General features: G+C 47.3%; 1 protein-coding gene across 2 annotated transcripts; it reads left to right on the top strand.

Annotated features, from left to right (window-relative positions):
* The first annotated feature begins 434 nt into the window (after nucleotides 1–434).
* On the top strand, nucleotides 435–18,065 carry FAM76B (family with sequence similarity 76 member B). 2 transcript variants are annotated; one of them, XM_004604820.2, is made up of 10 exons: nucleotides 435–651; nucleotides 974–1,038; nucleotides 2,116–2,170; nucleotides 3,403–3,558; nucleotides 5,036–5,232; nucleotides 7,616–7,663; nucleotides 8,014–8,094; nucleotides 8,738–8,873; nucleotides 11,430–11,531; nucleotides 16,777–18,065. In XM_004604820.2, exons 1-10 carry the CDS (start codon nucleotides 565–567, stop codon nucleotides 16,864–16,866), a joined length of 1,017 nt encoding a protein of 338 aa, XP_004604877.1. In that variant the 5' UTR covers nucleotides 435–564; the 3' UTR covers nucleotides 16,867–18,065. The 2 variants fall into 2 exon arrangements, with proteins under 2 accessions (XP_004604877.1, XP_054989439.1); XM_055133464.1 differs by having other exon boundaries at nucleotides 8,741–8,873.
* The last annotated feature ends 3,929 nt before the right edge of the window (nucleotides 18,066–21,994 follow it).

Genomic DNA, 21,994 nt, shown 5'->3' on the forward strand with positions numbered 1-21,994 from the left:
CCCTGCCAATGACGTCATAAGGCGGCGCGCGCCCGAGGCCGCGGGAGGACGCGGCCGGGGGCGGGGCGGCCTGAGGGCGCGGACGGACGGATTAGCTTGCCCGGGGCCGTGGCCACCGGCCGGCGGGCCTGCGGCGCCGGGCTTCAAGTCGGCTTCCGGAGGCCGGGCACTGGGGAGTACGAGAGCCGGGGACCGCGCCGCCGCCACGGGCCCGGCCGCCCCCACCCCAAGGTGCGCGCGGGGATGGCGTCGGGGCGCGCAGAGGCCGGCAGGCGCCGGGCGGGAAGCGCGTGGGCAGGACCCACCGGGGCGCCGCCCGCGGATTGGCCGGCGCCGCCCGCCCTTTGTGGGAGCGCCCCTCGGCGCGGCGCGATGACGCGGGCGGCCCCACGGCCAATGGGCGGCGGCGAAGGGCGGCAGAGGAGGAAGCGGATCCGCCGCCGCCGCGCAGCTGGGGCGCAGCGGGCTCGGGCTGCGTGTCCCTCCGCCGCGCGCGGGGCCTAGGCGGGAGCGGCGGTGCCAGCGGCCCGGGCGGTCCTGGCCGGGAGCGGGGGCGGCGGCGGGATGGCGGCTTCGGCGCTGTATGCCTGCACCAAGTGCACGCAGCGCTACCCGTTCGAGGAGCTCTCGCAGGGACAGCAGCTCTGCAAGGTCCGCGGGCAGCAGGGCCGGGTGGGCGCCCGGGGGTGGGGCCGGGACAGCGGCCGGCTGTCCAGCCGCGGGGCCCCGGGTACGCGCCCCTGGCCGTCCGCTCTGCCCTGACAGAGGGCCGGGTGCGCCCGTTGCCGGCCCGCGGCGTGCAGGAAGGACAAAGACCACCCCCCCTGGCCGCCCCCCAGCCTGGGCACGGCACGCGAGTGTGGGGGGGGCGGTGGAGGGCAGGTTTCAGGGGTGTCCGAGGCCCTGGGCCGCCGCGTTTCCTAGCAGGAAAGTGGGACTTCCGGCCGGCGACTGATATGTTCTCTTATTGCAGGAATGTCGGATTGCACATCCTATTGTAAAATGTACTTACTGCAGATCCGAATTTCAGCAAGAGAGGTTTGTATGCCGAGTCCGTTTGGATGGCTGAAAGACGGAATGTTGTTCGGGTCCCGGAGGTGAAGCCCATATTTGCATGAGAGCATTTGGTGGTTCCCTTGGCAAACTGTAAACTGTACACCTGTACTATGTACTGGGCAAGAATGTCAACTAAATCACGGTGACCGTTCGTCATTTTACATCTGGGAAAACAAAATAAATGAATAGGATAATGAAGAGTCGTTAATGAAAGTGCAGTTACGAAAAAAAAGGGGGGGTAGCAAAGACTTGGACCTGTGGGTCTGTAACATTAGCAGTGTAACCAAATGTGAAGAGTTATTTTGTTACTAGTGAAAGAATTTGGAAGTGAGTCTGTTGCTGTTTTATTGCAGGAATTTGACACTTAGTATCTTAATGGGAAAGTATAAAAAGAGTTACAAAAATTTGCTACTTTTTATTAGAAAGTAACCACAGAGTCTAGTGGTTACTGTAACCAGTGGCTTGTCTTTTCCCCTGAGGTGAGACTCTTCCCCACACTGTAAGGTCGTTAGCTATAGTCACCCACAGTGCCTGGCGGGCACCTTCACCCATAGACATTACTCTCCCTTAAGAGTGCAGATTTTCCAGATGTGGAAAAGGTGAGGTGTTGGTCTCCCTCGACCCATCTATTCCCATTCTAACCGAGCGCTGTCTGATATTGTAGAGGGCTGCCTTTAAAAAGGACATAAAGTCATGATATCCCCCCCAGGCATCTCCAGGGTGCGGGAGTGCGGGTGTCACCAGTGGCACTAATTGGTGACAGCGACATGTATGAAGTTTGGGAAACTCAGAGGAATCTTGGGGACACCTTGTTTACCCAGAAATACACAGCAAAATGTCTAAAAGCATTCCTTTGTAAGGTACTTACAATTGGGTTGGTAATGTACAACCTAAAAAGATACCATGTATATGTGTGTGTGTGTGTGTGTGTGTTTAAATTGCTTGCCCTATGTAAAAAGTATTAAGCACACAATCAACTAATCTGCTTTTTATTCATCGCTATGCTAATTTCCTCAGAGAGCTGCATAAATTTGATAATCTGTACAATTTCCTTTTCAGCAAAACTAACACAATTTGTAAGAAGTGTGCTCAAAATGTGAAACAGTTTGGCACGGTATGTCTTCCGTTTTCACTTTATATTCGAGATGTTTTTGTCAAAGATGGAACTTTTAAAAGATAGTTATTACCATGTGCTTAAATAACTTATAAAAATGTTTCAGGAAAAAATACCAAGGCTGATGGGAAGACATTTTCAAATGCCTCTTTACATGGGTCAGGGATACAGCTCAGTAGTAGAGCATTGGTCCTGTATGTGCAAGGACTTGGGTTTAGCCGATAATAAAATTGTCATTACGTGTGGATACTTAATTGGATTACATTGTGAAATTTACCAGCTTTTTTGGGGGGGGGGTCTTTTTGGGTCACACCCTGCAATGCTCAGAGGTTACTCCTGGCTCTGCACTCAGGAATCACTCCTGGTGCTCAGGGAACCGTATGGGATGCTGGGAATTGAACCCGGGTTTGACATATAGAAGGCAAACGCCCTACCCACTACTAGCATATTCTTAAAAGATTCATATACTGGATCATAACTCGGGTGAGAGAGCAACTGCCTCAGTTTGATCCCTGCCACCCTGGTCTCATGGTCTCTGCATCCCACTTTAAATCACTGAAAAGCAAAGGTTTAAATATAGAAAGACTTAATGACAAAGAACTTTGTTCACAAGCAGTATTGGCATGGCAGTATGGGCAGCTAAACATTCACTTCATAGAAACCTTGTGTACTGGTACAGATCCATGCCTGGGTACCACAGACACTGCGTAGTCACTGCAGCCTCAGCACCTAAAGCACCCTGAACTCTACTGTGAGTGTCAAAAAAGGGGCGTGTTTTCATTCACGTTGAGTGTGTTACAGGTCTCTTCAGTAGTTTGTATTCCTGTGTCACCTCTCTTTGTATATGACAGTAAGTCATGCCTTTGAATAAGTGATAGAATAAATCTCATCGGGATTTTGGAGTAGAGATTCATTCCCCCAGATCCTGGATATACAAACCTTTTCTATCAAAGTACACCTTTGTTTCCATCTTTTGAAATGGTTTTCATGTGAGAACATTGTTTTCTCGTGTCTTTTAGCTGTTCATGGTATAACAGTGAGCTTCCTGGTCCAGAAATAGAATCAAATGAATAGAAGCATGATAGGTGTGATTGGCTGTGATTGGGCAACAGGGAGAACTGTTTTAGCTTCCTTAATTCCAGAGATGCATAGCATGTACTGCAAGCATGTCTTACGCAGCAAGTTTTTAATATTTTTAAGTATCTCAACTAAAGAGAGTGTGTGTTTTTCAGCCCAAGCCTTGTCAGTACTGTAACATAATAGCCGCATTTATTGGCACCAAGTGTCAGCGTTGCACAAATTCCGAAAAGAAGTACGGGGCACCTCAGACCTGTGAGCAGTGCAAGCAGCAGTGTGCTTTTGACCGGAAGGAGGAGGGCAGGAGGAAGGTATGTGCCCGGGCAGTCAACAAGGTATAAGTGGTGGCAATCAGCACCCCATAGAACACCTGCATTCTGGGGCCCTGAAAGGTGCTGTTGAGTGGCGAGTCTGGACACTGAGCTGACCCTCTGGCAACTGTCCTGGATGTTGGGTCCAGGAGACGAGGCTTTTAGGCCGTGTGACTGCTTGGACTTTTCTGGTTCCTTGATGGAGCCAGTACAGAAATCCTCATGGTTGAATATTGGCTTGTAGTTCAAAGCTAATCTTGTGCCTGTTTTTTTTTTGGGGGGGGCGGGGGGTCACACCCAGCGATGCCCAGGGGTTACTCCTGGTTCTGCACTCAGGAATTACTCCTGGTGGTGCTCAGGGGACCACATGTGATGTCGGCGATTGAACCCGGGTCAGCCGTCTGCAAGGCAAGTGCCCTACCCACTGAAGTAGAGACAAAACAAAACCCTAAACAAATAAAACCTACACATGGGAATTGTTTTTATATATATCATTCAGGCTTTACTTTTTTTTTCCCCGATAAATGAAGTTTTTATGGTAATGCAAGTAAAGGACAGTTTAACATTTTTAAATAATTAGTGATTTAATAATTCAAGATTCAGACTAGTGCTTAGACAAAATTCCTTCACAGTGGGTCTTTGCAGTATATTAATCTGGTTCTCTTTCTAGTAATAAGATAAATTTTTTCCTCCAAATTAAAAATAACTTAAGAGTGGGACTGGAGAACTCGGGAGGAAGGTGAGGGGTGGAGGGGAGAGAGAGAGAGCAAGAGAGAGAAAGAGGAGGAGGGGAGAGAGAAAAAGAGAGGGAGGGTGGGAGGAGGAAAAGAAAGGTGCCCGACATAAAGGCAGGCAGGGGAGGGGTAGGTGGGAATTGAGGAGTAGTGGGAAGGAACCTGGGACACTGGTGGAAGGAAATATACACTGGTGGAGGGACGGGTGTTGGAGCAGTGTATGACTGAAGCCCAATCATGAGCAGCTTTGTAATGGGCTATCAATTTTTAATAAAAGGTCTGGAACTTTGGAGACAGTACAGGGTAAGGTGCTTACCTTGCTTCTTGTGTGGTCTCCCAAGCACCACCAGGAATGATCCTTGAGTACAGAGCCAGGAGTAACCCCTGAGCCTCGCCAGGTATGGCCCCAAGGCAAAATAAGTTAAATACTTTTTAAATAACTTTAATAAAAATTCATAAATCACCAATTTTTATTATCTTCCAAAGTAGCATTTTGCCAAGTTTTAAAGAAGTCTTAGTTTTACTTCCATTTTGCAAAGAGCCTACATGTATCTAAAGGAGAGGAGGTGATTGCTAGGGGGTATGAAGTCGGAAGGTGACCAGGTCATCTTACTCGGTTTAAGGGAGAGAGGTGACGGTTCGGGGTTATACAGTTAGAAGTTGGTCACTTCATCCCACCTAGCTTCACTTGTGGCCAGTGTGCATGTGTTTTAAATCAAATGCAAATGTTTTCCTTTCCAAAGGTTGATGGAAAGTTACTCTGCTGGCTTTGTACTCTGTCGTACAAAAGAGTCTTACAGAAGACAAAGGAGCAGAGGAAGAGCCTGGGTGCCTCCCATTCCAACTCCTCCTCGTCCCTTCCTGAGAAAGACCAGCATCACTCAAAGCACCACCACCACCACCACCATCACCACCACCGGCATGGCAGCGGCCAACACAAGTAGGTCCCTTGACAGAAGTTTCTAGAACCCACCTTGGGGTCGAATGCCTTCCACTGCTGTCCGACTTCTTGTACAGTCTGGCCATGGCATGATACGCTTGACCATCGGAGACTGATTCTCAACTTGAATTAGTGTTTAAAATTACACACTTGGCCGGAACAAAAGTGCAACAGGTAGGGCATTTGCCTTTCATGTGGCTGACCGAGGTTCAAGCCCGGGCATCCCATATGGGATCCCCAAGCAATGCCAGGAGTTAGGGTAGAGTCAGGCGTAACCCCTTAGCATCATTGGGTGTAACCTTTCACCCTTGGGGGCCAGAGGAGATAGTATTGGGATTATGGTGCATGCGCCTGGCCATGCTTTGATCCCCGTATCCCATGGTGCCCTGAGCATCACCGGGTTCTTGCTGCTGGGGTGACCAGTGTAAGTTCTGGCACTGCAGGGTCTGGCCGGCATGGTTGGCCAAGAATCACCTGGAGGAGCTCAGGTCCTCTCAGCACTTCTTGGGACACCTCCCAAAGAATAAATGTGGGTAATACTGAATGTTTCATGGGCTGGAGCGGTAGCACAGTTGCAGGGCATTTGCCTTGCACGCAGCCGACCCGGGTTTGATTCCTCTGCCACTCTCAGAGAGCCTGGCAAACTACCAAGAGTATCTCGCCCACATGGCAGAGCCTGGCAAGCTATCCGTGGTATTTTCGATATGCCAAAAGCAATAACAAGTCTCAAGATGGAGACGTTACTGGTGCCCGCTCAAGTAGATCTCAGATGAGCAACAAGGTGACAGTGACAGTGACAATATTGAATGTTTCATATCAAACATTTCAAATCAATGCTTGATTTATCAGAAGCCCTACTAGCTTTATTTCCTTTTTGTAATTCTGTTTATTTGGGGGCTACACCTGACTCAGCTTTGAACAATGTCAAGGTGACATATCAGAGTTCTCGTGGATGGTGTTTGGTAGGTTAGAGCTGCCCAGACTGAAAGAGCGCAGTATAGCAGCTAGGGAGGTTGGCTTGTGTGCAGGGATGGGAGAAAGCTGAAGGGGTCACAGTGAAGTAGCACTTGGCGAGCAATAGGGCAGAATGCAAAGGAAGCAGTATTGTAGTTTCCATTTTAAAATCATTTTTGTTATTATGAAATTTCCCAGAGTAGCTTCTTCAGAATATGAACTCAAGCAAGATCAAGAGACTGGGGGCTGGAGCGATAGCACAGTGGGTAGGGCTTTTGCCTTGCACGCAGCCGACCCGGGTTCAAATCCCAGCTTCCCATATGGTCCCCTGAGCACCGCCAGGGGTGATTCCTGAGTGCATGAGCCAGGAGTGACCCCTGTGCATCGCCGGGTGTGGCCCAAAAAGCAAAAATAAATAAATAAATAAATAAATAAAAAGATCAAGAGACTCTGAGAGAGTCCTTAGGAAAGCCAGGAAAGCAGCTGGAGGTTGAGTCAGCCCCCCGTTCCCTCAGCTGTTCTGAGCGCAGCCTGGCCAGGAAGAGTCTTGGCACCTGGAACCAAGCTGTGGCTTTCACCTCGCCTCTCCCTTTGACGACATAAAATTGAGTCATGGCAGTCCCGGTTTTAGAGAAAATTTCAATTCTGTCATTGTCCCTTTTTATTTTCACAGGAGTGTTTATTGAGCACCATGACTTACAGGATTGTTCATAATAGAGTTGTTTCCAGCATGAAACACCCCAACAGCAATCCCACTACCAGTGTCCCCAGCTTCCTTCCCGCCCCCAGCAGACCCCCTTGGCAGGCAAATAACAAATTTATTTCATATTACTTGGTCCAGTAAACTTAAAGAAATAGCAAATAGAATTATCAGAAAATAAACCAATGAAAGTCAGTTTGTGATAGCTAATTGCGATGTGTTTTTAGCCTTTCTTAATCTAGTATAGGACAGCCATATGTGCCATCAGTGAGCACCATACTCATTGCCGCATGATGGGAAGTTTTCCTGTCTTTCTCTTACTGCTTCTTGTAAAACTAGTTTCAAGGCCATGAATTCCCTAAGCTGTTGCCTGCCCATGAAGCTCTTTTCTTTCAGATCTGAATGATAATCTACTTAGCATATTCTCAGTGAGCTGTTCATTTTGTAAGAAGTCCTGATCTTAGAGAAAATTTAATTTCTATCATTGCATCTTTCTTAAAGAATTCTCTTTATAATTCATAATCATTTTATTAGAAATGTATCTCTATTAGGACATGATTTATTCGGTAAATAGTAGCTCAGCCTAAATATTGGGTATATCCTTTTTTTAATGCCTTTTTATGCCTCTGAACAGAGATTTGAACGTATACAACTAGACTCCACTGGGACGAATATTAATTGTAGCTATAGTTAACAAATGTTATATGATGTCATTTATGTATTTTTCAGAATCAGCAATTTGAGTCCAGAACAAGACCAGGGGCTATGGAAACAGAGGTAACTATGTGGACACATTTTCCTGAAGGCCTTTGAAATGTGCCTTTGTTGGATTTGGTTTTGGTTTTTGGGGTCACACTGAACTGTGCTCAGGGATCATTCCAGGCAGTATCCACAACCATATACAGTATTGGGCATTGAACTCTGGTTAGCTGCATGCAGAGCGCATGCGCGTGGGGGGGAGGTGGGTGTGTGTGTGTGTGTGCGCGCGCGGGCACTTACTGTGGCTTCTCTTTAACTTTGCTATGTGGGATTTTTAAAAGTCAATAACAATCAGTAGTACTTTAGGGAATAATAATGCTTTGTTGTCTCTATCTACTCTAATTATTCTTGTTAATGTTTGGTTTCAGCCATAAATCTTCTGCTGCAATTCAGAATGAAACTCCAAAGAAAAAGCCCAAATTGGAATCTAAGCCATCTAATGGAGATAGGTAAAAACAAATTTCTTAAGCGCTATGAAAATTCAATGTGGTTGAACATTTATTGATTGCCAATTATTACATGGTAACAGAATAAAAACACGTATCTTCTAAATTGACTTCTCTGAGAAGAATAAAGAGAAGAGTAAACCGTCAGTTAAAATTTTAAAATTTAATTTTGGCAATAAGAAAGTGGCACTGAATTATGTTTATTTGGGAAATAAATTTGGGTTTTTAAAAAAGGAAAACAAATCTGCTTTCAGAACATTCTCTTAAACTCAATGAAACACAAATCTTAATGTGATATTTTTAAATTGACCTCGGAAAAATGTTTTTAGATTGCAACTATTATAAGAGTGACTTTGTTTTAGTTCATTAGCCAAAAGTTTGCTGATGTTACTGTACAAATTGGCTGCCTATTGCTTTACACTAGAAGTATTGACCCCCTAAAAGCTAATACTGAATTATATTTCTGCAGGTGTATTTATGTGTGCCATTAGTAAGGTAATTTGCCAGTTGCATCCATTTCTGTCAGGTACATATTTTTTTGCATTAGCTCTAAGGATGTTTGTGGAATTGTCTAATTTATGCAATTTGAACATACGCTAATCTTTCTTCTACTTCAGTTAATTGTGTTTTACTCTTTTCTTTCTAGTAGCTCTATAAATCAGTCAGCAGATAGTGGGGGAACGGACAATTTTGTCCTCATCAGCCAGCTGAAGGAGGAGGTGCTGTCCCTAAAGCGCCTCCTGCAACAGCGTGACCAGACCATCCTGGAGAAGGACAAGAAGGTGAGGCCCTCACTGACATGCCTCGCTCCGTCAACTTTCCCCATTGGTACCATTTGCTGTGTGTGATTCTATAAGGCCATGAGGGTCCAGTCGGGTTCTGAGCTCTCTTCTGTATGGAAGATACGTAAAACGATCTTTGAGAATTTCAGTTGTACTTGAGAACCAACTCTAAATTAAGATAATTTCTGAACATCAGTTTCCAGTAAACCTGGCCTTTTAAAATTGATCTAATGTCTTGGTTTAAAAATGAAATAGAAATGGAATAGTTTGTGAAGTTTTGTGATTTAAGAAAATGAGTCTTAGCTTATTGTAATCTCTGATGTACTAACCAAAGTATATCAAATTGGGGATTGCCCTGGGTCCCTGAGCACTGCTGAGCGTAGATCCTGTTAGAAAGTAATTAGAAAACAGTTGTAAATACAACCCGAGTATGAAAGTGGGACTGATATGAATATCCTCAGTGTGCTGAAGTGAGCTGACTTTCCCTCTGGCGGCATCAGCTTTGGTCACACATTCTTCCTGCCTCAGAAATCAGTAGACTAGAATTTATTTTTCATGTAGTTTGCCATTAAGCAAATTCAGTATATGAACTGTAGGACACCTTGTATTATCTTTTATTAATCCCAGATCTTTTTAATATACTATCTTTTATTAGTATTCATGTCTTCTTATATGAGGTTTCAATTTGGACTTTTTCTTTGGAGTTTTATTTTGCAAAGGATTTATGATTGAAACCAAACATTAACCAGAGTAGAGTAAAACATAAACATAGAGGAACCAAACCAAATTGTGATTCTCCCCCTAAAATATTACTGACACTATTGATTTTTTTTAAAAAACTTCTGTTACAAAGTTAAAGGGTTGCCACATTAAAATTTTTTAAATTTCAGGCTTTGGGGCCTGAGTGATAGTACAGCAGATATAGCATTTGTGTTGCACCAGTCTGGGTTTGATCCCCAGCACCATATATGGTCCCCTGAGCCTACCAGGAGTGATTCCTGAGCCCAGAGCCATGAGTAAGCCCTGAGCATTGCTGGGTGTGGCCCAGAAACAAAACAAAACAAAATACCAGGGCTGGAGAGATGGTATAGCACATAGGGCACTTACCTTGCATGCAGCTGACTCAGGTTCCATCCTCCATCATCCCGTCTGGTGCTTGGAGTCTTACCAGGAATGAATCTCTGAACACAGAGCCAGGAGTAAGCTGGAGCACTTGCTGGTGTGTAAGACAAACAACCAAAAAAAAAAAAAAAAACCACAAGTAACAATATCACAAGTTTCACTCTGGTTCTGATAAAGTTTGTAGAATGTCAACTTGTCGGTTTGAAGTTCAAAGATTTTGTATAAATGAAAAACTCATGAAGGTTTCTTTGTTTCTTCTGCACACTGATTTTCTCTAAATATTTGTATGAGTTAGCTCAGTTTTAAAGTGATACTCTTCCCTTAGGGCTGGAGAGATAGTATAACTGGTAAGATACTTGCCTTGCATGCAGTCAACCTGGGTTCAATCCCTGGTGTCCCATATGGTCCCCTGAGCACTACCAGGAATGATTCCTGAGTGCAGAGCCAGAAGTAAGCCCTGAGCACTGCTGGGTGTGACCCAAAATCCAGAGAGGGGAAAAAAAAAGATCCCCTTCCTCTTCTCATTTAATGTTTGCTGTATTTATATGGTTTGTTCTCCATTTTTGTCTTCCATTCTTCATTTTTAAATTGTAGCTGGTACTGCTAGAGATGGAATCCAGCCCCTCAGGCACTGGGGCTGTGTCTCCCTGTGGGGCACTTGCCTTCAGATTCTCAGTTTGGGCCCATTGCCACAGAATGATTAACCTGGGGCCAGTTTGATTTATTCATTCATTTGTTTGGTTTTTAGACCACAACTGGAGTTGCTCGGGGCTTCTTCCTGATTCTGCACTCAGAGATCACCTTGGCAGTGCCCCAGTGTACCATACAGGGTGCCGGGCAACAAATGGGTCCTGTTGATCCTGCCCCAGAAACTAGTTTTAATGTTTGCTGCTGACATACTCTTGCTTTAATGTTTACATGTAACAGTATTTACTGTAACAGTGTTTATACATATATCAATGTATATGAGAGGTACAGACGAGTAAGTGTTCAGAGCCACTTCTGGGGAATCTCAGCTGAGGATCAGTGAAAGTGCCTCTGGCCTCAATAGTTACATATAACATTTATATATTTAATGGGGAACATTTTCGAAGGAGTTAGGCTTATGTGTTCTATCTGTGTATTAGTTACCACACTCTGTCCCATGAAGTTACTCTTAAAAAGAAAGAAGAAAGGCAACTTTTAAAAAGTTCTAGTGATGATTAAATATTTTTACAGTACAATTATACCGTAATTAATAATAAAGTTGACTACACCAGTTGACAAAAATTAGATGTTACAACATTCAGACAACTGTTCCTAACATCTGCCTCTTAGATACTATGAGTTTATTAAGAATAACATTTAAACTGGCATGGTTGTGTGTGTGCTTGCATATGTGTGTTCTGTAATAGACATCCGTGTACACATATGTCTTCTGTTTCCATTTCCCAGCTAACAGAGCTAAAGGCAGACTTTCAGTACCAGGAGTCAAACTTAAGAACCAAGATGAACAGTATGGAAAAGGCTCACAAAGAAACTGTGGAGCAGCTTCAGGTGAGGAGATGGGGTGCCCGGACAGCCCACTACAGAGGCAGCGGTTCTAACTTCATAGTATTTAATCCTGATCCTGAAGTCAGTCAAAAGGGGGTTCAGTATATTCTGAGAAGCTTTGCCTCAATGTCAAGCAGCTTTCCAAGAGAGGTATCATTGCCACAAGCTGAGTTGGTCATGGTGGCTATAAACAAATCAAAGATTAGTGTCATAATCAAGGTATAAAAAGCAGATTGTTTAGTGTGTTCCACGTCATTCTTATTGTTCTCCCCAAGTGAGAGGTGGAGAGGTACAGCTGAGTAAGTGTTCAGAGCCACTTCTGGGATCTCAGTTGAGGACCATTGAGGCTGCCTGAAGCGAAAGATGGCAAAGGGGTCTTCTGCCCAGCAGCGGCCTCGGGAGGCTTTCAGTATACCTAGAGTCCCCCAAGGCAGAGTGGGGAGCACTGAGGTACTGGGCATAGACAGCACTGCCATGGAGATACGTGCTCTCCCTATCTCTGTGAGGAGAGGTGTGCGCTCTCCTTGTCTCTGTAAAGGGAGGTATGCGCTCTCCCTGTCTCTGGGTGTGAGGAGAGCTGTGCGCTCTCCCAGTCTCTGGGTGTGAAGGGAGGTGTGCACTCTCCCTGTCTCTGGGTGTGAGGAGAGCTGTGCGCTCTCCCAGTCTCTGGGTGTGAAGGGCGGTGTGCACTCTCCTTGTCTCTGTAAAGGGAGGTGTGCGCTCTCTCTGTCTCTGGGTGTGAGGAGAGATGTGTGCTCTCCCTGTCTCCCACTGTCCTGTTCTCTGTACAAGCAGTGAAGACTCAGATGCAGAGTGGAGTTAGGAGCCTATGGAATTCAGACCATCCTGCTTGTCACTGCTCCGTAGACCTGGAGAGGGGTTGTGTGGGACGTGGTACCCAGACACTGTATAGATGGTGTGTGCCAGTCTGATTCTGCCCACACTGAGCACTGTGACATAGGCAGGACCATTTGTTGGTACTGGCTGGCTTTACCCAGCAGCAAGGATTAGTTTCATGATTTTACTTTCCTCTTTCATTTTTTTTTTCTTTTTGGGTCACACCCAGCGATGCTCAGGGGTTACTCCTGGCTTTGCACTCAGGAATTACTCCTGGCAGTGCTTGGGGGACCATATGGGATGCTGGGGATCGAACCCGGGTCGGCCACGTGCAAGGCAAACGCCCTACCCGCTGTGCTATCGCTCCGGCCCCTCCTCTTTCAATTATTAATGCTCAATGATAACCTCAAAATAAAATCTTCATGTTTGTTTGGGGAGACTGTGGGCCCTCCTGGCAGGTGTCCATCAGCTGGGCCGCAGCTCGCTGGCTTCGAGGACCGTGAAGTCCAGGGTTACCTGGGCCATTCTGGCAGTACGCAGGGGCCTCCAGGGATAGCAGGCCTGAGGTGCCAGGGGTCCAGTGCGGGCCTGTGCCTCACCCCTGTGTTATCTCTCATCCCGTGTGACATAGCCGGAGCTCAGGGTATGCCCAGCACTAAAAACAGAACTGAACAGCACCTAAATGTGAAGCAGCCCTCGACTTGGCACTGCAGGAATGAGCAGCGTGACTGCTACTCTGTTGTAGCTCTGAGAACAGGGAAATGTTTCCTGACATTTCAGCCTGACTCGTACCTTTGAGCTGAATCTGTTGAAGTAACTAAAGTCGTCCCTAAATCAGTCGTGACTCACCTTTCTGTGGGAGCCTGCCATTTCCTCTTACTCTCACAGAGGCTGATCTTCTCCTGTGACCGGGCTTGCGGTGGCCACACTTTCCAGGTGAACTGTGCTCACATCCTGAGCCAGAAGTGACACACCCCTGACCCTGCTTTCATCACCCGGCTGCTACATGTAGGCAGCTGCAGATACCCTCCTCACTGGCAGAGCCCAAGCCTGTGCCTCTGGGGTCAGCGGGCACTTTTGAGCTTTCTTTTTTTTTTTTTTCTTTTTGGGTCTCACCCAGCGATGCACAGGGGTTACTCCTGGCTTTGCACTCAGGAGTTACTCATGGCGGTGCTCAGGGGACCATATGGGATGCTGGGGATCGAACCCGGGTCGGCCGCGTGCAAGGCAAACGCCCTACCTGCTGTGCTATTGCTCCAGCCCCACTTTTGAGCTTTCTTGTCCATTGCTGTAGTAAGGACTTGAACCCTGAGACCTTCCAGAATGTAGTTATCCCTGACATCTGGGAAGTAAACACAATATTTAAAAAATCCAAGTTAGTAAACTATATGGAGTATCATTGAACTCTTAGGAGCTACACTGATGAAGAATAAAGAAAACTGCTATTGGAGTGCGCACTGCATGCCAGTCTGCCAGGCTCGGTCAGGGTGCTGGTGCTTCTGGGGGCACTGGGGCTGGCGCACCCCGGGACGGAGTCAGTGCGTGCAGAGCCAAGGCCTCCTGAAGGCCCACTGGGAGTGCCTGTCTGGGTGGTCTTTTTTCAGGGGCAGCATTCCAAATGTTCCTAAATAGCTGAATTGATTTTCCTAGGAGTCACAAAGATAGAAGAACTTTAAGTCTATGTGTGTTTGGGGGCAGGAGATAGTAAGAGGTCAGGCACTGGGCTGACATCAGTTCCATTCCTAGCACTCTGTGTTCACCCAGGCCTCTCCAGATACAGCCCGTGAAGTTCCTGAGCACTGCCAGGTCAGCCCTGGAGGCCCCCAGCCCCACCAAGGGCACCACTGGGCCAAGCAGCATCCTTGGAGCTGCCAGCCCAAGCGAGCCCTGCGCCTCAGAACCCGTCCCTGCCTAAATATCTTAAAGCGATGTTGGTAGACCATGTTCAGAGAGGGCAGAATCGGACAGTTTTCCCTTCAGCTACAAATAAGTTAGTGACTAGTAGCATGAAAGTATAAATGCAGAAATGTAAAGGGAAAAGCTGCTCTAGGCATCTTGCCTCTGAGTTCTTGGACCTTGGGTAGTGAGAAACCCCCAGAGCCAGTGGGGAGGGGGCACTGGGGCAGGGTGGGGGTGTGGTGTGAGAACACTGCTCTCAAGAATTAGTGTCGGCTGTACTGTGGATCATTGCCATGCCAGCTCGGGATCCTAACCAGCATTATATGTTCACTAGCTTTACTGGGGATTGGAAAAAGGTGATTTGACAAGTGACTTTTAATAACTTGAAGATGAAGGTTTTATTTTCTGTGGGGCCACAGCAGCAGTGCTCAGGGGCTTACCCCTGGCTCATTGCTCAGGGTTTACTCCCAGCTCTGGCTTAGAGATCACTCCTGCCGACATTTGGAATCAATATGTGGTGCTAGAGATTGACCCCGGGCGGCCGTGGGCAAGGCAGATGCCTCAACCCCTGCACTTTCTCTTCAGCCCAAGATCAAGTTTTTAATTGGTTGGTATGTGACAACATAAATGTGACTAACAGATATGGCAGAACTCTGGGGAAGTTTTAGGTGTCCGCACCATCTTCCTGTGCCCACAACTGATTTGATCTAGGCATCTAGTCCAGTCCCGTGATTAGCCAGCAGGCCGTGGCAGCTGTAGATTTAGTTGTGTGTAGGCAGTGTCTGAAAACTGGAGAACTAGGCCTGGCCAGCCAAGCGAGCAGGGTCGCCTTTTTCACTCACTACCACTGTTTGCATTTGATTTGTCCTTTGAGTTTCTCACACTGCAAGACTTTAAAGGAAAATAAGAATCCTTTTAAAGTTTTGGCTTTCTAGACTTGAAATTGGATTTGAAATAGAAACTCTTAGTTGCCACCTTAACCACTGAAATGAGAAGTGCCCCTAATTCTGCATGCATGTCAAGGTTAGCTGGAGGAGTGTGCCTGGCAGAAAGGCCCCAGGGCATCGTCTGCATGAGGCAGTTGGAGTCCGTGGCAGATGCACACAGGGTGTGGCCAGAAGCACCCACTGAGATACTCAGGAATCTTGGTTTCTATGAAGGAAAGTGGTTTCTAAGCACCAGCCCAGAGGATCTTTTCGACTTTTTACTTTCAGAGCAGAGCTAAGATTCCTAACTGTGGCAGCACTTCTAGTTAGGGTCCCAAAGTCCAAGTGTTTATGAGTATGTCTGGGTGTGTGGAGGCTCTTGTGGTATTTGATGGGCACCAAGGCACCACGGTCGGAAACCATTCACTGAGCCAGCGGGACCAGAGCAATAGGCCGGGGGAGGGCACTTCCACATGGCCCCTAAGCCTTCAGGAGGGTGCTCTGACTGCAGAGCCAGAAGCAAGTCTGAGCATCGATGGGCGTGGCCCTTAGGAAAAAGCAAAACCATCCCCGAGCCCAGGGACTGGGGGACCGGCTTAGTCGCAGATTCTGTTTGAGGGAAATGCAGGTGTCTTCGGTCATTGATAGTGACGATCAGCTGCATAGGAGCAAGCTTAGCCTTTCCTGAAATGTCCAGCTCTCCGGCAGTGATTAGCTGTGGCTGCTGAAACCAGCCCAAGGCCAGTAGTGGGAGACCGGCCTTCTGCCTCTGGGCAGGCCTGTGCAGTACTGCCACATCCCTCTGCAGTGTGAGAAAGTTGGGCTAGTTCTTGTAAATCAGAAGTCTCAAATGAAAAGCTTGGTTGGTAAATATTCTTCCCAGAATATCACTGAAGTCACTTAGTCTTATTACTTATAAAACGAAACATTGTCAGAGTTTTCATACTTTTAAGATAAAGATCCAACACTTCTTTATTCTCTCTTTAAAATTCGAACTCTTTTTTTTTTTCTTTTTGGGTCACACCCAGCGATGCTCAGGGGTTACTCCTGGCTTTGCACTCAGGAATTACTCCTGGCAGTGCTTGGGGGACCATATGGGATGCCGGAGATCAAACCCGGGTCAGCCGCGTGCAAGGCAAACGCCCTACCCGCTGTGCTATCGCTCCGGCCCCTAAAATTCGAACTCTTCTACATTGAATCACTCAGGTCTTTAGGCAAAAATGATACTGATAAACCAATTTAGAATTTTCCTTCTACATATCCCACATTAAAAAATGAACCTTGGTTGGAGAGAGAGGACAGCAGGGCATCCACTTGCCTTGCACGCGGCACAGGTCGCCCAGCTTGGTTCCATATGGTCCCCCCCGCACCCCAGGAGGGATCTGAGGCAGGAGTCGGCCCTGAGCATCATCAGGTCTGATCCAAAAACAGCAACAAAGAGACAAACTTAAACATGTAAACTTTCATTTGCTCTGTGTTTCAAAGAAATCTTATTTGTGTGGAAAGAGTAACATTTAAAACATCATTCTGCAGCATAAATGTCAAAGTGCTTCCATTTTAACATTTAATGTTTTTATCTCCCACAGGCCAAAAACAGAGAACTTCTCAAACAGGTTGCAGCATTGTCAAAGGGTAAAAAGTTTGACAAAAGTGGAAGCATTCTAACATCCCCTTGAGAGAATAGCGATTGATTTAGTGTTTCTGCTGAAAATGTCAATTTGAAAAGACTCGTGAAGTCCCTAAATTCTGCATAGTGGAAAATATTTTTACACACCAAATGAATTGGTGTGTTTCCTATTCACTTTTGTAACTAATATACAGCATTTTTTAAGTTGTAAAACATTCAAATAAAACTTCAGCTGGTTTGAAGTAACTTTTTAATTATTTGATACCCAGGAACTATTTTGCCAGCAATAGTATTAGCAGTTGTAAAGGACAGCGCTCTCTGCCAGTGCAACATGCAATAAGGGAAGTGTGGGTTCAGAAGGCAGAAAGTGGGGGGTGGACTCTACCTTTGGTTTCACAGTATGCTAATTTCAGATGAGCAGTTTCGAATTTAGAAATACAAGACTTTTAAATAAGGAAAATGGTGACCATTTTTTGGTAATTGTGTTTTTACTTTGCATTAACATGAATTAAGAGAGAATCATGGTGCTTTTATTAAATGAACTTTAGACTATACTATGTAAATATGTTTTTAAACCTACATCATTGACATTAGTTAGTAAAGTAGTATTTTCATTATTGGTATAGGAATTAATGTCTATTGTACAGTATCTGAGGTAAGATGTGTCTGTTTTGTACAAACTACTGTAGATTTTTACTTACAAGTGCCTCTTTGCCACCTAATGTTTTTATTTATAGGAATGCTAATCTTTTGTACATAGTTTGTTTTAAAGTCATGTTTAATAAATGTTTGTATATAAATGCATATGTACAGGAGCCTATTTCAAAAGGAAATCAGAGTGACTAGAAAAATGTTTGAAGTTGCATTAAGAACTGATCATGGAAATAGACTTTAGGTGGTCCCGGGGTCAGCCTGTGATACGGGAAGCTGTTGGCCATAGAAATCACTGAATTACATCACAGAACTTCCCCCGAGATTTCATTTTTAAAACTTCTGGTAGTTTGGGTTTTTTACATTCTATGGCTTCATGGTCATACTTTATGAATCAAGTTTGCTTCATTTTTCTTTTATAAAATTTTTTAGAAATCTGTATTTTTTTCTGCAATGGTCCATATATCTCCTTTCCAATGTGTGATTATCTAAGTTAATATTTATATATCCTGTACTTAATTTGTAAGTTTAAAGCAAATCTGGAAAAAAAAGTTTTAATCTGAGCTTTGAATAAATTAAAATCTACTGTTATATTCAGATGCTTAAATGTTTTATAAGAAAACTTCATTACAGTCTTTAAAGCTGTCTGTAAGGGTCCTTGTCGGGTGGGGAAGGATCCATGTAGGCATCGCCTGTCCGAGCCAGCACTTCTTAGCAGGCGGTGCGACTCGCCTCTCACTTGGCGGTGCCAGTGCACAAAGCAGTTGGCCGCGTCATTGGCTGGCCCAAGTGTGAAGGTTCCCTACCCTACGGGGCTCATGGGTGAGGATTGGCTGCCAGCTGCCCAGCTGCCCGTGTTGAGCTGCTTTGAAGGAGGCCCTAAGAAGCCACGTGGCTGTGGCGGTCACTCCAGGAGACGGGGCGCAGCAGCTCCTTCCTGTCATGACTGTTCATAAGGGCAACGATCTTTCGTCAAATTTGAGACCGTGTGATCTTGGGTATTTCCAAGCAGTGCAGACTATCGAATCCGCCCTGCTGGAGGAATCTGAACCAGTGAGTTCCTGAGCTCCTGGCACAGTGCTCTTCCCCAGTTCAGACGTTGCTGCCGCCCAGCAGATGTTGGTGTTTGCAGACGTCGCTGAACCCCTAAGTGGTTGTCACATTTTTAACATCTTATATTCTGGCTCTGCTCCACGGCGGTCATTGTAATGTTGTCGTGAAGCATGTCACGGCCCTGCCTATGGCCCGGAGCTGCTGCCCAGGTGCTTCTTCTACCTCGAGTGCACCGGAGGTGGCTTCCCCGAGGGGGCTGCAGTTGTAGTGCTCATCAGACGCCCTGTCGTCCTTCCACGACCTCCTCTTAGAACTCGAGTTTCCACAGCTGTGGAACTGTCCTTGAGTCCCTGTCCTGCGTCTCGTGTCCTGGCTGACGGAACCAGTGTCCTCTCACGTGGCCCTGTGAGGAGGTGCTCGGTCTGCAGTCCTGTGCTTGTCAGCCGTCTCCAGCTGCCAGCGTTTGCCGATGGGGGGGTCATTCGGGCTCTAGTTACTTATGTATGAATAGCCTGTGAATATCGCAGTCCATTCTCGGTTGTTCTGGTCTAAAGATGCATTCTGCGGTGAGCCTGTTTGCCTGTAGACTGTCAAAATACTGTACGTGTACACATCTGACTGTTGGCATTTTGTACTTTTTTTCTACATTCAATATTTCGCAATAAAAACTCATCAAAAGGTTTGTACCAGTTTCTGTTGCTGCCCCAGGCTCAGTGAGGGAGCCCCGGGCCTGGGAGCCAGAGGCTGGCCAGGGCACCTTGGCCACTGCCCCTCGAAGAGCCGGCTGTGGAGCTGCACACTGTCTCCACCTCCGGAGCCCATCTCCCGCACCAACACTTCTCCTGGAGGCCAGGCCAGTGTCCACTCCTGAGTCTGCCGGGACAGCGCAGGCTCTTCTTGCCATGCCAAGTAACACGACAAATTCCAGCATTGGGGAGGTTTTAGGGGGCCGGTGTTCATCCTACAGCTCTTAGAGCATGAGACTCAAAACCACAGGCTTAAGAGAATGGGGTTCAGACCCGGCAAACAGTTTTCTTATCTCTTCCATTTTGGAAGTTAATTGTTTTCCTGAGGGGGGAGAAATCTTAAAAAAAAAAAAAAAAGAAAACCTTGAGCTATTTCCAAGCAGCAATAAACAAGCAGTAGAACTATATTAAGGTTTCATAAAAAATAAATGGTCACCAGTTAGAAGCAGGGAGGAAGCTGTTGGGGCGGGGGGGGGGGGGTGTTCTCCATATATCATGGGCTGCTGATGGCACTGGAGTCATTACTTTTACAAATCTAGGAAATGATCTTTATAAGAACTAAGGGAGGTCTGGATAGTACACAGGAGGGTGCCTTGCAGGCAGCTGAACTGGCTCCATCCTGGCCTCATGGGGTGCTCTGAGCACCCCTGGGCTGGCCTGGGGAATGAACAGAACAAGTGGTAGGGAAGAGGAAATGTGCGTCTCCTTACTGGGTCAGTACAGTGCAGAAATTGTCCCCCAACGCCCATGAAGTCATATTGTTACTCTTAGCTGGTGGAGTAGGATTAAGTGGATAATCACATGATTCACTGATTGATCCTTCTGAGACTTGGCTATGAAGGAAGAAAATAGAAGGTTAGCAGTCTGTGCCACCTGTCTGTAGCCAGGTGCTAGCAACTCTCAGAAGGAACAGACACCTTCGACGGGAAGGGATGGCAGGGTTGGAGAGCAGCTGGCAGGGAGGCATGAGTGGACAAGGCCTTGGGTCAGGAGCCTAGGGCTACAGAACCACCATGGCTGCCAGCAAGGCAGGGACAGAATCCAGGGCTGCAGCGGCCAAAAACCAACGTGGAGCAAGTCACACTAAGGAGCAGCGCAGACATGGGCAGGGGGTGGGCTGGAACCCTCACATGAGCCATGGCGCTGCTGAGGAGAGACAGGATGAAAAGGACTCAAAACAGATGCACCTACCACACCGAGAGCAGCACACAGCCCACTGCCCTGCCGGAAGGGGAGAGGACTGCCCGGCAGCCAGCTGAAGTTGGGTACAGTGCAAGGCGGTCCTGAGCCACAGTGCCAGGGGCCTTGCTCAGCTGCGTGCTGTGAAGACTGTTCCATCTCTCCCAGATTTTCACTTCCCAGTTCTTTTGCTGCTCCTTTCTGCTGTATCTCTCACCAAAACATGGCTGCAGCTGCCCTGTGCTTGCCTCTTGTCTCCCCGTGCCTGCAGTTGTCCCGTGCTCCTCCTGAATCTCCCCATCTATATGTGTGTGTCCCTTACAACTGCTCCCTAAATCAGCTTACTAAGTGCTGCCAGCAATCACGCTTCAGACTTCCAGACCCCCTGGGCCTCCCCTCATGCATATGCAGCCCAGTCGTTTGCGCCCAGTGAGGCATCTGTGCCCATCTCAGTTGCCACAGGAGCAGGAGCGTGCTTCAGAGATCAGCCGAGACCTGGGACCCTGCAGAACAGCCTCAGGTGCTCAGCACAATCCCAGCATCTCGTGCCCGCAGATGACCCACAGGTTGTGGCTCGCACACAGCTCTCCCGGATGGGCTCAGTTCCACCTTCCCAAGGGGGAACCTGCTCAAACAGCACCTTTGTGGTTGCATCGGTCCCTACTAATTTCCACCAGGGGGCGCCCCTGCCACGTGTTTTCACTGCTCAGGTATGTTGCTTAGGTGAGAGACAGTGACCTTTTTTGCCCAGAACATTGGCGTCTGCACAATTCCAACTTATCCTATCTCCACAACGTGGTTTAAAATGCTTTCCTTCCATATAAAATTAAAAAAAAGTGTTACATCACCACTGATCACCAGACATGTGCAAGTCAAATGCACCCAGGTCCCTTCCTGTCCCACAGTCCACAGCCCTGGCACAAGCCAGCAGCAGCTCTCAGGAGGAATGCTCTAACCGGGGCTTTCACCCAGCTTGGACATGGAGGATAACACGCGGGGAGCTGACCGCGATCACCTGGGACCAGATTCCTCTGCAGGGCTGTCTTCTCGGACATTAGCTGTTGCTCTCATCTGTAATTCCATCAGAGAGTGAATCAGACCTCCACTGAGATCCCTACCCACGGCTGGTGCCTTGCATGTTCGGTTAGCTGAGGCCCCAACCCAGCACTGGCCATGGGAAGGCAGCGGGGCACTCTGGTTTTCGGCCTGAGAGAAGACTCCAAGGCGGAGATTCCTGGCACAAATCTTGTCCAGGGGAGCGTTTGGGCTGTGAGCAGTCCTCTGCCCAGCAGGTCCGCCCAGTGTCCAGCATTTTGGGGTTAAGAATACTTGTAAGGCCCTCACAGAGGAGTTCATGTAGCCTTCGGCAAGGAAGTCCTGGACAGACACAGCCTCAGCATGAGTCAGGCCCTAGTCGAGAGCTCTGACAGGGCGTCCCAGAGGAGCGCCCACAGCACCTTCATGCTCTGACAGTGCGAAGGACACTCGCACCGTCCCTAGAGCAATGCCTGGCACACATTCCGATTTGGCGAACAGAATGAGACTGGC

This window comes from Sorex araneus, chromosome 3 (assembly GCF_027595985.1).
Source record: "Sorex araneus isolate mSorAra2 chromosome 3, mSorAra2.pri, whole genome shotgun sequence".
Lineage (NCBI taxonomy): Eukaryota > Metazoa > Chordata > Mammalia > Eulipotyphla > Soricidae > Sorex > Sorex araneus.

Coding starts and splice junctions, on each gene's coding strand:
- FAM76B (XM_004604820.2), top strand. CDS start 565: ATGGCGGCTTCGGCGCTGTATGCCTGCACCAAGTGCACGCAGCGCTAC. Junction 5,233..7,615: donor CATGGCAGCGGCCAACACAA/GTAGGTCCCTTG, acceptor TGTATTTTTCAG/AATCAGCAATTTGAGTCCAG. Junction 11,532..16,776: donor AAACTGTGGAGCAGCTTCAG/GTGAGGAGATGG, acceptor TATCTCCCACAG/GCCAAAAACAGAGAACTTCT.